The 15121-nt window shown below is 54.6% G+C and overlaps 2 protein-coding genes across 3 annotated transcripts; both read left to right on the top strand.

Moving 5' to 3' along the window:
* Window positions 1-5: 5 nt before the first annotated feature.
* On the top strand, window positions 6-6636 carry LOC106020034 (disintegrin and metalloproteinase domain-containing protein 32-like). Its single transcript, XM_072027278.1, has 19 exons — window positions 6-95; window positions 194-258; window positions 538-599; window positions 730-808; window positions 939-1015; window positions 1106-1292; window positions 1661-1726; window positions 1982-2053; window positions 2623-2789; window positions 2923-3004; window positions 3114-3250; window positions 3366-3552; window positions 3846-3935; window positions 4291-4489; window positions 4893-5001; window positions 5320-5503; window positions 5803-5883; window positions 6270-6387; window positions 6472-6636. The coding sequence occupies exons 1-19, from the start codon at window positions 62-64 to the stop codon at window positions 6612-6614; spliced, it is 2139 nt and encodes a 712-aa protein (XP_071883379.1). The 5' UTR covers window positions 6-61; the 3' UTR covers window positions 6615-6636.
* LOC106020033 (disintegrin and metalloproteinase domain-containing protein 32-like) lies at window positions 6607-15100 on the top strand. 2 transcript variants are annotated; one of them, XM_027443601.3, is made up of 21 exons: window positions 6607-6737; window positions 7449-7513; window positions 7798-7859; window positions 8175-8253; window positions 8565-8641; window positions 8732-8921; window positions 9069-9125; window positions 9328-9399; window positions 9766-9932; window positions 10155-10236; window positions 10346-10482; window positions 10893-11073; window positions 11300-11389; window positions 11726-11924; window positions 12321-12429; window positions 12905-13088; window positions 13326-13406; window positions 13983-14103; window positions 14263-14419; window positions 14858-14890; window positions 14972-15100. In XM_027443601.3, the coding sequence occupies exons 1-21, from the start codon at window positions 6692-6694 to the stop codon at window positions 15084-15086; spliced, it is 2304 nt and encodes a 767-aa protein (XP_027299402.3). In that variant the 5' UTR covers window positions 6607-6691; the 3' UTR covers window positions 15087-15100. The 2 variants fall into 2 exon arrangements, with proteins under 2 accessions (XP_027299402.3, XP_071883376.1); XM_072027275.1 differs by lacking the exon at window positions 14858-14890.
* Window positions 15101-15121: the final 21 nt, after the last annotated feature.

Here is a 15121-nt window from a genome sequence, read left to right as displayed (position 1 = left end):
GTCCCCAACGGCCGCAGCGTGGGGCGGTTCCTGGTGGGGCCGTTGGCAGCCAGGCCACGGCATGGGGCCGTGCGTGGTGCTGCTGGCGGTGCTGTGTGAGTCTGCCCACAGCAACCTGTGGGCCCCCAGCGTGCCCGGGGCTGCAGCTGGTAATGCCTCACACGGCTCCTTCCCTCTTTCTCTCTCTCTCCAGGTTCACGGGCACTGTCGCAAGTCACAGTCCCGCTGCAACTACCCCGAAACACAACGGGAGAGTCGGTACTTGAGCACCACTCTTATTTCCTACATATGTGTGTAGGCGTGAGTGGGTCTGCATGCAGGAGGCTGTGCTCTGCTGGCTGTAGGGGGGTGATGGGGTGGTGAGTGCTGGCAGCTGTAACTGCAGCCACAGGGGCTCAGCCTGCCCCGTGAGGAGAGGAGCGTTTGCTCATTGAGCTCCTGCAGTTGTCCTCAGCGCTTGCAGCCTGCCCTCTGAGCTTGCTTTTCTGCGGTCACTGTTCCTAATTCTTCCTTTCTCTGCTCTTCTGCACACACAAGGGCACGCTGTCCTACGTCCTCGCGATAGAGGGGAGGCCGTACACCATTCACCTGCAGCAGCAGTAAGTGCCCTGGTGCTGCCCCGTCTGAGCACTGCTGGCTTGTGCGCTCCCAGCGGAGGCTCCTCTGGCACGGGACGGTACTGGTCAGAGATGCAGTTTTAGTGTTTGACTTCACGCTTTTCTTTTGCAGTCTCTTTATACCTGATGATTTCAGGTTTTATATGTCTAATGAGATGGAGTCTTTTAAAACTGATTTGACCCATATCAAGGCAAGTTTGGGCTGTTTTTTTTTCTTTTAACCTGAAGTATTGCAGAGCTGCTGTTCAGTGCGTGCAGTTAAGCTGTCTGGGTGACCAGTTCTTGGGATTTTATGGCTTCCTTTACTTTGCTGTGGTTTAGGGCAACTGCTTCTACCGCGGGTACATCGAGGGTGTCCCCGGCTCGGCGGTGACTCTCAGCACCTGCTCCGGGCTCAGGTACCGGGGCCGTGCTGGTGCCCATGGCTCCCCACCCTCCCCATCCCCTGCCGGGAGCCGGGGTTCCCAGCAGTGCCATGCCCCTCACAGGGGCTTGCTGCAGTTTGAGAACGCCAGCTACGGGATCGAGCCGCTGGTTAATTCACCCATCTTTGAGCACTTTGTTCATCAGATGAGCAACGAGAACACTGCGGGCTTCCTCTTTGCAAAGAGCCGCGCCGAGAGCGGGGCCCGGCCGGCAGCGCACGAGATGGTGCTGAAGATCGTGTATGGTGAAGTGAGCTGCCGCCGGTCTCCTGGCCGAACTCGGTTTGGGTGGGGGCTGTTCCTGCGGGCAGCTTTGTCCCACGTGCGATCTGGATGGGCAGCGTTGGTTGAGGGTTTTAAGAGGGCAAAGGCTTCATGGGGCTGTCACGTAGATCGTCACTGTTCTGGTGCCTAACGAGAGGCATCGCCAAGTTAGAACGGCTTCTTTGAAAAGTGAGGAGTGGTTAAAGTTAGAGCAGCTGCTTACCTTGTGCTAACATGAAGACAGCATCCACGTAATGCTTTTGAGCAGACACTTCACTTTGTAATATAGCACATTTCAGGAATAAGATCGATGGAATGTAAAAATAAACAGCTTCACAATATTTTCTTTTTTAGCCAGCACTATCTGCAGTACGGTCTCCTAAGTACTTTGAGGTGTATGCGGTTTTGGACAAGGCTTTGGTAAGTCAGTGCCAGCCATCTTCTCCTTGTATTTGCTTGACTACTACAAACATAAGAATGGTGCCGTTTCCAACTTTTATGCATTTTTGGTTTTCCCTTTAAAAAGGTGTTTGTACTGTGGATTTTACAGGAAAGAAAGATTGAAAATTGCTAGCTCACATTTACGTGACTGGATGCTGGGAATCCTTTCCACGTTGTCCTGCTTCGCTGTGATAAACGACTTGTCCATTCTTATGCCCTTGTGTTGTTTTCCAGTACAATTATATGGGCTCAGACAAGAAAGTTGCAACATGGAAGATAATCCAGATTTTCAATTTAGTCAACAATGTAAGTTTTGAAACCTGGTTTGTATCGTAATAGAATGATGAGGGGCTGATTTTAGAAACGGCCTCCTATTCCCTAGTTGCTTTTGGTTCGGGGAGGAGGCTTTGTAACTGCAGTTCCAGCCCTGGCTCGTGATGCTTGGCGTAGCGATGCCAGGCACAGCCTGGCAGGAGCCGCCAGCTTCTCTGCCTCCTGGGCCAGGCTTGATAAAAGGTTGGCGAGGGGTTTAACCCCTCTGGATGAACACAAAGGCTTTGCTTTTTCTTCCCCTCCACACTGTCCGACACACATACATTTAAGAACCATCCTTGGGCTGATTTGTGCGTATGATGATAAGCTACTTAACAGAAAAACTGAAACATTTTTACCAAGTTATTAGGCTTTGTTCATGTGCTTCTTGGGGCATCGTTTTATTTTTGAGTTTAGTTCATTCTATTTTGCCATACAGATGTCATTCCATGGCTGCCAACAGCTACTGTCCATCTTTTCCTGTGTCATTTGTTGCACGTACAGACGTAATTGTGCTCTGAAAACAGGTGTGTGAGCAGCCATCTCACCTGTCGCGTTTTCAGATTTTTAACCCTCTGAACGTGACCGTTGTTCTGTCCTCCCTGGAGTTCTGGATAGAGGAGAATAAAATCTCCACGGCAGGGGAAGCCGATGAACTTCTGCAGAGATTTTTGGAGCGGCAGCAGCCGTACCTCGCTCTGCGGTCGTATGACATCGCCTGCCTCTTTGTGTAAGGCTACAATTCCCCCAGGGACTGGCGGTGCGGGGCAGAGCTCAGCCAGCCCCGCCATGCGGGGGGCACTGGGGGGGACCATGGGTCTGGGGGCTGCGACCTGCGGCCGGAGAGAGCTCCTGTGTTTCAGGTACCGGGACCGAGCTTCCTTCGCGGGTGCGACCGTTCCGGGCAAGGCGTGCCAGAGGGATGCTGCGGGTGCAGTGGCCGTGGTACGAGGCCTACGGCCGGGACCAAGCTGGCACCGTGGCCCTGGGGTGGCGCTGGGGCCGGGTGCCTGTGGGGCAGCGCCGCACCCAGCGCCCGGCTCTGCCCCCCCAGTACCAGCGCAGCGTGACCCTGGAGTCGTTCTCCGTCCTCCTGGCCCAGATGCTGGCCCGCAGCTTGGGCATGAGCTACGACAACAACAGGAGCTGCCACTGCCCCGGGCACATCTGCGTGATGAACTCGGAGGCGCTGTGAGTTCCTCGCGGCCTTCGTGGCCTTCACCTGCCAGAGGCGCAGGGTGTTCTTAAACCCAATGGCTGTGGATGTGTTGGCACCTACACAAGCGGGGATAATCCTTCGTTTTAGACGTGTCGGTGGGGCAAAAGCCTTTAGCAGCTGCAGCATTGGAGACTTTGAGAGCTTCCTCCAGCTGGACGCAGGGGACTGCCTGTTCGACAGGCCGCGCCTGGCTGGGCTCTCCTACCGGCAAGCGGCCGCCTGCGGCAACGGCGTGGTAGAGCGTGGCGAGCAGTGCGACTGCGGCTCCGAGACGGTGAGCGCTGCAGCAGCTGTGGTGAATGTGGGATTTTGTGCTGTTTGTCCGTTCGGAGCAGTGAGACGTGGAGACGCAGGGCGCAGCTGAAGTAGGAGCCAGCCCAAGGACTTGGGTCTGCCGTGAGCTCCTGTGCTGGCATTGATCTGATGGCAGCTTTGCCCACTCTCTCGTGCTGGCTCCTGCCCCAGCATAACATTTTATGGATAAGAAGGAAGGGGAGGACCTTGGACAGTGAAAAGCTGAGGGGGAACAAAAGTGAAGAATAATGTGGCTTTGTGATGTGTTCTCAGGCATGCTTGAAGGATAAATGCTGTACTAAAACGTGTCGGTTTAAGCCAGGAGTGAAATGTTCCTCTGGACTGTGCTGTGATGGATGTCAGGCAAGTCATGTTCTTGCGGTCATCACAAGGCCATCGTAATTTTTTGGAGAAATATTATGTTCCCATGCTTAAGGATGAGGACAAACTCCTCTGCTGTGCAATTGCAGCAGTTCCTGGGGTGGAGCTTTCCAGCTCAGCTCCCGAAAATCCCAAGGAAGGAAATTACTGGGGGAAGGCTGGGATGGGATGGGATGGGTGAGACACATGGTTAACCTGAGTGCCCAGCAGTGGTCCTAGCACTGGGGAGCTGTTGTAGAGGGTCCCAGGGGCCCGAGAGAGACCCCTGCCAGTGGGTGCCTGAGCATTTGTGAGAGAGGAGTTGTGAGAAAGGAACAATTTCTGCCTCTCTCACCAGTTTAAAGCAAAGAACTCGCTGTGCCGCCCTCCCGCCGACGTGCAGTGCGATCTGGCCGAGTACTGTGATGGGTCCTCTGCCTCCTGCCCCCCCGATCTCTACGTGCAGGATGGGCACGACTGCGAGCACGGCACCGGGTACTGCTACAAGGGACGCTGCCAGTCTGCTGACCTGCAGTGCCGGAGGCTCTACGGGACAGGTAGTGGGGCGGCTCTGCTCTCACTGGCACTGCTGCCCAGCTTGAGAAGGCAGCTATGGTGCTAGCAAAGTTGGTTTGTGTCCTTGCCCTCTAAAACACCAAACTCAGGTGGGTTTCATTATGGCTTTTTGTAGCCTGGTTTCTGTGGAGGTGAGGTTTCGTGGTTAGTTGTTAGACTCAGGTCTGATATTTGGTGAGAACTTCATCAGCGAGCCAATTATCTATTGGCCCATGACATGCTTCTCAGGACTAATTAGAGAAAAAAAAACAAACAAACAACATTTTATTTAAATAATGAACAGCATCCACGTTCTGCTGTGTGCAGGATGAAAATTTGTAGGTACCATAACATGTCATTTTGTGTTTCTTTAGCACTAATATTGATTATAAATTAAACTTGTAGGTTCAAAAAGTGCTCCTGTGGCATGTTATGAGGAAGTCAATAGTCAGCGAGACAGATTTGGACACTGTGGGGTCCACTCCCGATACGGCTATAGGGCCTGCATGTGGAGGTAGGTTGCAAGGGAAGGGCAGCTGTTCCCCTAAAAATGGGCGTTTAATTTGGACTGTACAGAAGGGGACAGTATCGAGATTCCAGCTGACAGTGAGATTTGTGAAGCAGTAAATAGCAATGTGTGTTTTCTCCTCATTGGTAATGGAGCATCTTTCCTCGTATCACAGATCATCTCTTGGGCTTTGCCAGCCCTACTTATTTTTTCTTACCATGCAGCACTCCGTACTTCTGTTGTGTGGTTTAATGGTGCTGTTGTGTCACTGTTTAGCATGTGTATGTGATACACACACACATTACATGCAAATCAATTTTACAGGAATCTCAGATGTGGAAAGTTAATCTGCACGTATCCGTATAGCACTCCCTTTGCAACTGATGCTGCCGCTGTCCTTTACGTCCAAGTGCGAGAGCATTTATGTATATCTTTGGATTACTTGAATGTACCAGCGAGGCTGGATCCTCTTATGATTCCGCCAGGTACAAAGTGTGGCTCTGGAAAGGTAAGAAAACACTTTATAGTCAACTAAGATGTCAGATAGATTTTAAACATTAACAGTTTTAGGAATACTCGCTCCTGTGCAGCATAGTGTAAACACTACAAATATACACTGGCATCACATTAAGTTTCTGGTGTGGTATAAGCATTGAACATAACCCTAAAGTAGTAAACGTAGCTTTTCAAAAGCACAGGGTTGTTTTTTCTAAGGAAGCGTATTTTGAATCCCATGTGGGACACGAGGCCAATGAGCTGAGGACTGATGGTAAATCACTGAACTGGAATGGCCGTGTGTTTTTCTAGGTGTGCATAAACAACACTTGCCACCCCCATTCCGTCCTCGGATCTGGCTGCAACAGCGAGGTGGAATGCCACGGCCACGGAGTAAGTAGCAGCAGCACTGCTCCGAGTGCTGCGGGTGTTTGGTCCTAAAGGTTTGCTGGGACTCGCGTGGGACCTGCCTGCAGACACATTTTGGGCTGATCCTATTGAAATCCCGGCCCTGTCAGCCGGTACCGCGAGTAAAACCATTTCAACGCACTGCTCCTAAAACCAACTCCGAAATGAGGAGGACAGGTTCTGTTCACCGAGAGGGAAAACTGGGAGGTTTGGAGGGGGGGCAGCGATGCTGAAGGATGCAGCACCTCGGGGCTCTGCCTTGTGCCGTGCTGCCCGCCCCGACGGGGCTTCCCCGCTGGGTTGCTCCTCGCCCGAGCTGCGGGGGGGGCGCCCCGGCTGACGGCGGGCCGGGGGCTGTCCCCTCTCCCCAGGTGTGCACCAACCAGCGGCGCTGCCACTGCCACGCGGGCTGGAAGCCGCCCGACTGCAGCCGGAGGGGCTCCGCGCTGGGCGGCAGGGCCGACGGCGGCCCGGGGCCGGCGGAGCGCGGTGAGTCCCGCGGCCGGGCCCGGCGCCACGGCGGCTCCGCGGCCCCTCCGCCACCGCATCCGCGCTCCCTTCTCCCCCCGGCAGGACCCCCGGCGCTGCGGGACGCGGCTCGGACCTGGCCGCTGCTCCCCGCCTGCCTCCTGCCGCCCGCGCTGGCCGTGGCCGCGCTGCTGCTGCTGCTCCGCCGGGAGGCGCGGGGGTGGCGCGGGGTGCGGGGGGGGCAATAAACGAACCTTTACAAACCAGGAACGGCCTCGGCAGCGGCTGCGCCTCTCTGCGGGACCGTTACCGGGCGGGGGGCGCCATGGGGCTGCGCCTGGCGCTGCTGGCCGCGATGCTGGCGGCGAGCCGTGAGTGGGGCCGGGGCTGTCCGGTGGGGCCGGGGTCGCCCCAGTGCTGCCCGGGGCTGCAGCCGTCTCGGGCCGGCCGGGAATGGTCCCTCCCGGCGTCGTGGTGGGGATGCTCAGGGGTGGTGGTGGTCCCTGGGGAGGGCCGGGGGCTCGTCTGCTGGGCTCTTCTCACCAAACGCTGAATCCGGCTTCTGGGGGTGTGGGGACTTCACCTGCTCCGGGTACCCCCCTCCTCGCTGGCACGGGGGTCCTGGGTTTTGCCGATGTGCCAAGCACGTGAAGGGGCACAACATGGGCGGCTGTGTGTGGGGCGCAGCACACGGAGGAGCAGGAGCACTGTGGAGCCTGCTGAAGTGGACGCTCACTGTATGACAGTCAGTGGTGTGCGGCTGGGCTCCCCGAGCCCCATTTCTGTTCCTGATGCAAGTTGGGTTGGGTTGGTTGAACTGGGGCTCGCTCTCACGCTCCCATCGTACCGTACTTACATTCCTGGGCTGCAGCAGGGCTGGGGTCCAGCACTGGTGTGTGCGCATCCATTTGTTTTTTTTCTATGGAACTGTCCAGAAAAAGCAGGGCTGGTATCCCTCTCCATGCCAGCCTACGGTTTGTAAAAGTGCCTCTCCCACACACACAACTCCAGCTGTGGCTGCCAGGCACAACTGTGGCGGCATTCATCTGTGATTATAACTGAAAAACAAATTGTTTCTCTAGGCTCACAAATACCTTTGCACGTCACAGTTCCTCAGAGGTTACCCTCAAAAACAGCTGGAGAGACGGTACTGACACAGTTAAACTATTTAATGTTTGTGCATGTGTGTGCGAGTGGATATACTGGTGCAGGAATTCAGGGTGTGACAGTCCTTGCGTGGCTGCTGCGGGGACAGTTTTGGGAAATGATGCTCTGCCTGCCCTGAAGTGTGTGTGTGTGAGGGGGTGTGGGGGGGTGACCAGATCTGCTGAGCTCCTGCAGTTCTCAGCGCTTGCAGCCTGCCCTCTGAGCTTGCTTTTCTGCGGTCACTGTTCCTAATTCTTCCTTTCTCTGCTCTTCTGCACACACAAGGGCACGCTGTCCTACGTCCTCGCGATAGAGGGGAGGCCGTACACCATTCACCTGCAGCAGCAGTAAGTGCCCTGGTGCTGCCCCGTCTGAGCACTGCTGGCTTGTGCGCTGCCACCGGAGGCTCCTCTGGCACGGGATGGTACCGGTCACCTGCAGAGGAGCGTGTTTGTGTGGCACGCACGCGAGTGCTGTGAGGGGCTGGAGCAGGGCTGGAGGGATGCTTGTGCCCGTGACCGCTGATGGCAGCGGGTTTTGGATCTGCAAGGAGCCCCAGCACCATTGGTGTGGCAGTGCCTGCTGCCAGCGCGAGCTTGAGAAGCTCCAAGTGAACACTCCTCAGAGTGTTTTCAGAGGATTTTGCTGTATTTATGTTCTAGGTTCTTTTTACCTGATGATTTCAGGATTTACACATACAATGAGAAGGGATCTTTGTACTATGATTCGCCCCAGATCAAGGTAGTGCTTTGTTCTTACGTGGGATGAATTGCGGGGCAGCCTTGCTCTTTCGTATATGGGGAGATGTCACCCCTTACGCAGGGGAGTGATGCTTCCCTCCTTTCCCTTGTCCTTCAGCAGAGCTGGGTGGGACAGGGCCGTGCTTTGTCATACAAATGCCCTGTCCTCACACTGGGATAGTGTGTAGAGACTGGAGATTGTTTGCAGATACTTGAACCAAAGTGAGATTGAACAAAATCTTCATAGTGCCATTGCCTGGCAGAGCTGCCCCTGTGGTTCCCTTTGCTTCCCTTTGCTTTGCTGTGGTTTAGGGCAACTGCTTCTACCGCGGGTACATCGAGGGTGTCCCCGGCTCGGCGGTGACTCTCAGCACCTGCTCCGGGCTCAGGTACCAGGACCGTGCTGGTGCCCATGGCTCCCCACCCTCCCCATCCCCTGCCGGGAGCCGGGGTTCCCAGCGGTGCCGTGCCCCTCGCAGGGGTTTGCTGCAGTTTGAGAACGCCAGCTACGGGATCGAGCCGCTGGTTAATTCACCTGCCTTCGAGCACTTCATTTATCACATGAGCAACGAGAGCACGGCAGATTTCCTCTTGGCAACAAGCCGCGCTGAGAGCGGGGCCCGGCCAGCAGTGCAGGAGGTCTCCTACAAAGCGCACACAACGCTGGAAGTGAGTGCTCTGATGGTGGCACTGATGGCAGCATCAGTTCTGGTGTCTCTTGGTCCATCAAAGAAATTAGCTTTTCTTGCATATCACGACTCAAATGGAGAAATTAATTAACAACGGTGAACTTTTTTTTTTTTTTCTCTTTTCCAGTTACTGTCAAAGCACCACAGAGAGTTGGCACTCCATTTAATTTTGGAAAGGAATTTGGTAGGTTTGCACCAGTCAGTTCCTGTTCCGTATTTATTTCCTTGGCTCTGGATAGAGCTGCTGCACAGCTTTGCCATGGTCTTTCACGTGGTCCTGCATGGCTTTGTGCAGGCTGTAGCTTGTGGCTGTGGTGAAAGGCCGTGATAACTCCACGTGCTTCAGCACGTCAATAATCTAGGTACAACCTCATGTCATATTGCAGTACAACTACCTGGGTGCAGACAAATACGTTGTGACGCAGAAGATAGTTCAGATCATCAGCTCTCTCAGCAGTGTAAGTTTGAACTATTCTTTAAATACTGCAATAGAAATTTTGGGCTTTAATTTCAGCCTACTAACAGCTAGGTAGGTATTGGTAGGATTTGTCTAATTTTTGAGAAGATAATAATCAATGATATGTGCTTTCTGATAATACTGAATCTCATCTTTTTAGCTATTGGTTTTTTAGTTTAGCCTGTCAGAAGCTCCAAGTTTCCTTAGGTCTTGTCTAGATGGGGTTAGGAGCTGTGGCAAGTAAGGTTTTATCCTCTAGTAGTTCCACTGAGGGGTGATCATGCACGTGTGCATTAATAAGAATAAAAATTTACACAGGGCATGAAATGAAACACACGTGAGTAGCCATTTGCCGTTTACTTTCCAGATGTTCAGTTCTCTTAACATAACCATTACCCTGTCCTCCATGGAGGTCTGGATGGACAAGAATAAAATTCAGACAGGGTTGAATGGAGAAGAAGTGTTGATGCAGCTGCTGGAGTGGAAGATGACCAGCGCTGCTCTGCGGCCCTACGAAGTGCCCTATCTACTGCTGTAAGGACAGACGGTCGTTATTATTTCAGAGCAGACAGTAATGACCTGTAAAATTCCTGTACTCTGGAACTCTAGGCTTTACTAGGGCTGAGATGCCTCTTGAGGAAGCGAGGTGGGGATGCAGTGAGGACCAAACAAGAGCCCCCCCTGCCCTGCGTGGCCTGGGGGCTTTGACCCGGAGCCGCTGAGGCTCGGAGGCCGGAGAGAGCTCCTGTGTTTCAGGTACCGGGACCGAGCTTCCTACGTGGGTGCGACCATTCCAGACAAGGCGTGCCAGAGGGATGCTGCGGGTGCAGTGGCCGTGGTACGAGGCCTGCGGCCGGGACCGAGCTGGCACCGTGGCCCTGGGGTGGCGCCGGGGCCGGGTGCCTGCGGGGCAGCGCCGCACCCAGCGCCCGGCTCTGCCCCCCCAGTACCAGCGCAGCGTGACCCTGGAGTCGTTCTCCGTCCTCCTGGCCCAGATGCTGGCCCGCAGCTTGGGCATGAGCTACGACAACAACAGGAGCTGCCACTGCCCCGGGCACATCTGCGTGATGAACTCGGAGGCGCTGTGAGTTCCTCGCGGCCTTCGTGGCCTTCACCTGGCAGAGGCGTGGGGCGTTGTGAGGAGGATGGCACGGCGTGCCTCGGGCGTGGGTGCCCTCCTGTCACAGGGTGACACAGAGATCTCTGCTGTTCTTGCTCTGGGAAAGGAAAAAAAACATAAATAGCAATTCGATGGTTACATCGGAAAGCCAAGCTTTTCTTTCCAAAAGCAAGATGTTTCTGGATGCTTCTCATCCTTACTAATAGCACATGTTAAAGTCAGGTTTGCCAATGAGATGAAAGGCCCCTGGGGGCTGCTTGTCCTGCCTCGTGCTCACCCTCGAGCAAGTTCTCAAACTGAACAGAGATGTTAAGAAATGGGCTGGCGGCGGATGTGTTGGCACGCACACAAGTGGGGATAATCCTTTGTTTTAGACGTGTCAGTGGGGCAAAGTCCTTTAGCAGCTGCAGCTTTGAGGACTTTGAGAACTTCCTCAAGCACAATCCAGAGTGCCCTTACATCAGGGTTGCCCGGAGGGGCCCGCTCCCCAGAGCGGCCGTCTGCGGCAACGGCGTGATGGAGCACGGCGAGCAGTGCGACTGCGGCTCCGTGGCGGTGAGCGCGGGGCAGCGGGGGGCCGGGGTGTCCCCTGCCCTCAGGAACGGCCCCAGGCATGGGCTGGAGGCGGTCCGGGGGTTCATAATGCAGCTCTGTGGCCATGCACGGAGGTGCAGCTGTCCCCTTCCCTTGGGGCCCCTGAGGTGTGCTGTTTGTTAGGGGGATGGCGGCCTGGGCAGGTGAGGAGATGGGAAGCAGGGAAGGGTTCATGGTGTGCTTGCAGGCATGTGCGGCGGACAAATGCTGCACTTCCCAGTGCAAGCTCAAACCGGGCGTGAAGTGCTCCTCAGGACAGTGCTGTGAAAATTGCCAGGTAAGGCACGTTCTCAATTATCAGCAGTTAAGGCTATTTTTGAGGTCTGGAGATGTAGTATTTACTGTAGTAGGACTATAAGCCAGCTTACTGGCTTTGCTGATGGTCACCTCCAAAAAAATTAACAATATTGGTGCCGCCTTTTGTCTTTAGCAAAATGAGCATTTTCCCTAGCATGCCATGTATGGACAAGATAGCATCCAGGGGATGGGGATGGGGCGTGGGGGACCTGAGTGCCCAGCAGTGATCCTGGCACTGGGGGCCTGTTGTAAAGGGTCCTTGCACCGATGGGTTCCTGAGGATGGAGAGAGGAACAATTTCTGCCTCTCTCACCAGTTTAAAGCAAAGAACTCGCTGTGCCGCCCTCCTGCCGACGTGCAGTGCGATCTGGCCGAGTACTGTGATGGGTCCTCTGCCTCCTGCCCCCCCGATCTCTACGTGCAGGATGGGCACGACTGCGAGCACGGCACCGGGTACTGCTACAAGGGACGCTGCCAGTCTGCTGACCTGCAGTGCCGGAGGCTCTACGGGACAGGTAGCGGGGCGGCTCTGCTCTCGCTGGCACGGGCTGGGAATACCTGTGCAGACTCAAATGCGTAGTGCTGGGCTTCCTGCACTTGTGGCGAGAGGAAAGGAATGGGCCATGGGAGGGTGATGGTTTACGTGAGGATTTCAGGCTGAATGTTGGCACAGCCATACATCTAGGCAGAGAACAAGCCACGGAAATACCCAGATTTTGTGGATGGTCTCTGGGACTTTTCCAGTAATTCCATTGTCTGCGAGGTCTGCCCTGCAACTCGAACGTGGGCAGATAGTGATATAGCCATGTTTTACTCCATCAGATACAAGAACAGATAAATGTTAAAGCCAACACAGGTATTCTAATCTGTATTCCCCTCAGTTATAATCAGTATTATTTCCAAACTTCCAGGTGCCAAAAACGCTCCTTTGGCTTGTTACGAAGAAGTCAACAGCCAGCAGGATAGGTTTGGACACTGTGGTAATCACCCAAAGGATGGGTACCAGCCCTGCTCTTGGCTGTAGGTTTCAAAGGAGAGGGAAGTGTTTAACTAAGAACACGTGTTTAATTTGTGCCCCCCTTTACTGTTGATGTAAAGTGTAAAAATCTGTCAGAAGCTTCTTCAGTAGGGTTTTCTCCTGCAAGGCTGCCTTTTCTTCCACTATTGGCTCTAGCTGTTCTTAAAAGAGATGGTGATGCTGGGCAGGTCTTGTCCTGGTGGATAAGGGACACGTAGGGGTGAGCAGAGCACTCTGTGGTGGGCATGACAAATGCTTACCCGTGGCATAACCCGAGGCGTGGGGGGGTACTGGAGACTGGCAGGGGGTGGAGAAGCAACTTCATCAACCACCCAGCAGTGCAAGCAGTCGGTGGGCTTGGGCGCTTATTTCATTTAAATCTCCCTCCCTGAATTGTGCACCTCAGTGCCTCCAGCATTGTGGTCAACCAGATGCTGTGCCCACTCTTCTAATTTACTGTGCTAATGATTTTTTTAGGAATCTGGGATGTGGAAAGCTAGTATGTACATACCCGAGTCATATTCCCTTCACAAAAATTAAGGGTGCCATCATTTATGCTCAAGTGCAAGAACATCTGTGTGTGTCTTTCGATTTTATGCGTGGACCAACAGTGCAAGATCCTCTCATGGTTAAAGATGGTACAAAATGTGGTCCTAGAAAGGTAAGAAATGTTTTGAGAGCATGGAAATGACATACGATTATCACAACTGCAACAGTTTTACAACTGCAACTGGTTGCAACTTTGCAGTATAATTTAGAGGTGGTTTGTACTTACATTTTTGGTAATTGATTTACTGATCATTGTTTGAACCTAAGAATCTTTTTTAGAGTAATTGCTAGCATGACAAAGAGTGATGGGAAAGTATCCAGCAGAATTTTTTTCCCTCTGGACTTCCAGGTGTGTGTGAATGGCACGTGCCAGCCACATTCAGTCCTGAAGTATGACTGCAATGTGAAGATTAAATGCTCTGGGCATGGAGTAAGTAACGGTGCTGTTAGGGTGGTCTTGTCATGTTGGCTGATATTGCTGAAGAAGAGAGAGGATCTTCTCATGTGCCTACAGTGGCTTGCTTGGGACTTGGCTAAACCTGTGATTTGGGCTAACACTCGTTCTCCAAAATTGTTATGCAGCAACTGTGGGAGAAATTAAGTGAGAATACCTAATGTACTTTCCCTTCCAAGACCAAATATAAATGAGATGAGGGGATGTGGAGTACTTGCTTGTCTAGATCAGCAGAAAACTGGAAAAGGGGTAACTAAAGAGGATTTAACTGCACGTAATTGAAATAGTGTTGGAAATGACCAGTGTATTTGTGCGAGGTAAGAGGCAGCCTGGGGAGCAGTGGAGCAGGACATGGAGGAAGCCCAGTCAGGGGTGTCCAGCAGCAGTGCCAGGTGGCTCTGGTGTCTGGCTGTGACCGCAGCACGGGGCTTGCACTGGTCTGCGTGTGGGAAGGAGTGGGTATGAAAACGGTGCGAGTGAAAGCTTCGCAGTGCTCCTTAGTACAAGTTCTTACAGGTGGGGAATGTTTTCTTCCCACCCTGGTGTTTGCAGGTCTGCAATAACAGAAGGAACTGCCACTGCAGCCCGGGCTGGTACCCGCCCCAGTGCAGGATTCGGGGACCTTCGATAGGCGGCAGCATCAACAGCGGGCAGCAGCTGTGGGGCCGTGACAGTGAGTCCTGCGTGGCAGCTCTGGGTGCCCAGTGGTTTTACCGGGGGCAGTGGCTGCCCCCATGGTCCCAGAAACAGCCTCATCGGTCTTGTGACAGAGCAGACGCCCTTGGCATCGCCTGGCCCTTACCCGGAGGTGTGCCTGTGGTTCTCTCCCTAGATACTATCACAGAAAGGTTTCATAAGGGCACGCTGAAAAGTTGGCTGCTGCTGCTCCTCTGCATTCTCATCCCCCTCATTATTTCCTGCATCATCCTGGTTAAGAAGTGGAGACAGCTGATGAGGCGCTGTGTGAGGAAAGCATCGCAAAGTGATGGGTAAGTTAATGGTGGTTGGTTACTGCGAGTCCCCCGTTTGGGGGGGCAGAGATAGGCAGGGGGTTGTGGCAGCGAGGGGTTTGGGGACGCATTCTGTCCAGGTGTGAAGGAGAGTGGGTGGGAGAGAGCATGGGCATGTGGGGAGCAGGGGGAAGCAGCGCTGGGTCAGGACACGGAGCAATTGTCCTCCGCCCATCCCTCGAAGCACTTGCACGCCTCCCAGAGGGGTGCAGGCATGCTCCTCAGGGGTTACTTGTGCAAGCGGTGACACATTTCCGACCTCGCTCTCCAAAAACACCGGGCCCTCTGGCAGGACTCACACGTGCATGCGGGGAGCGGGTGGGCGCGCCTTTGGGGGAAACGTGCCCTGGGGGGGGGCCCGCGGTGCGCAGCCAGCAGCGGGTGCCCGGCGCCCTCACGCCCGCCCCGCGCCCCCAGGTCGGAGTCCGGCAGCCAGAGCAGCTGGGAGAGGTGAGAGCGAGCCCCGCGCCCGGCGGGCGGTGAGGAGCCCAGCGGGGCCGGGGCTGAGCCGCCCCCCTGCGCTCCCCGCAGCACAACCACCGAGAACAGCGTCGGCGAAGAGGAGCCGGAGCCGGAGCCGAAGCCTGAGCCGGAGCCGGGGCCGAAGCGTCCGTCGGAGCCGGGGCTGTGCCGGGGCGGGCAATAAAGGCGCTGGGTGCAGCCGCGAGTCCGCGCCTCTCT

This window comes from Anas platyrhynchos, chromosome 23, assembly GCF_047663525.1.
Source record: "Anas platyrhynchos isolate ZD024472 breed Pekin duck chromosome 23, IASCAAS_PekinDuck_T2T, whole genome shotgun sequence".
Classification (NCBI taxonomy): Eukaryota; Metazoa; Chordata; class Aves; order Anseriformes; family Anatidae; genus Anas; species Anas platyrhynchos.
The sequence above is the reverse complement of the archived record's forward strand: the minus strand, read 5'-3'. Positions and strand labels throughout refer to the sequence as shown.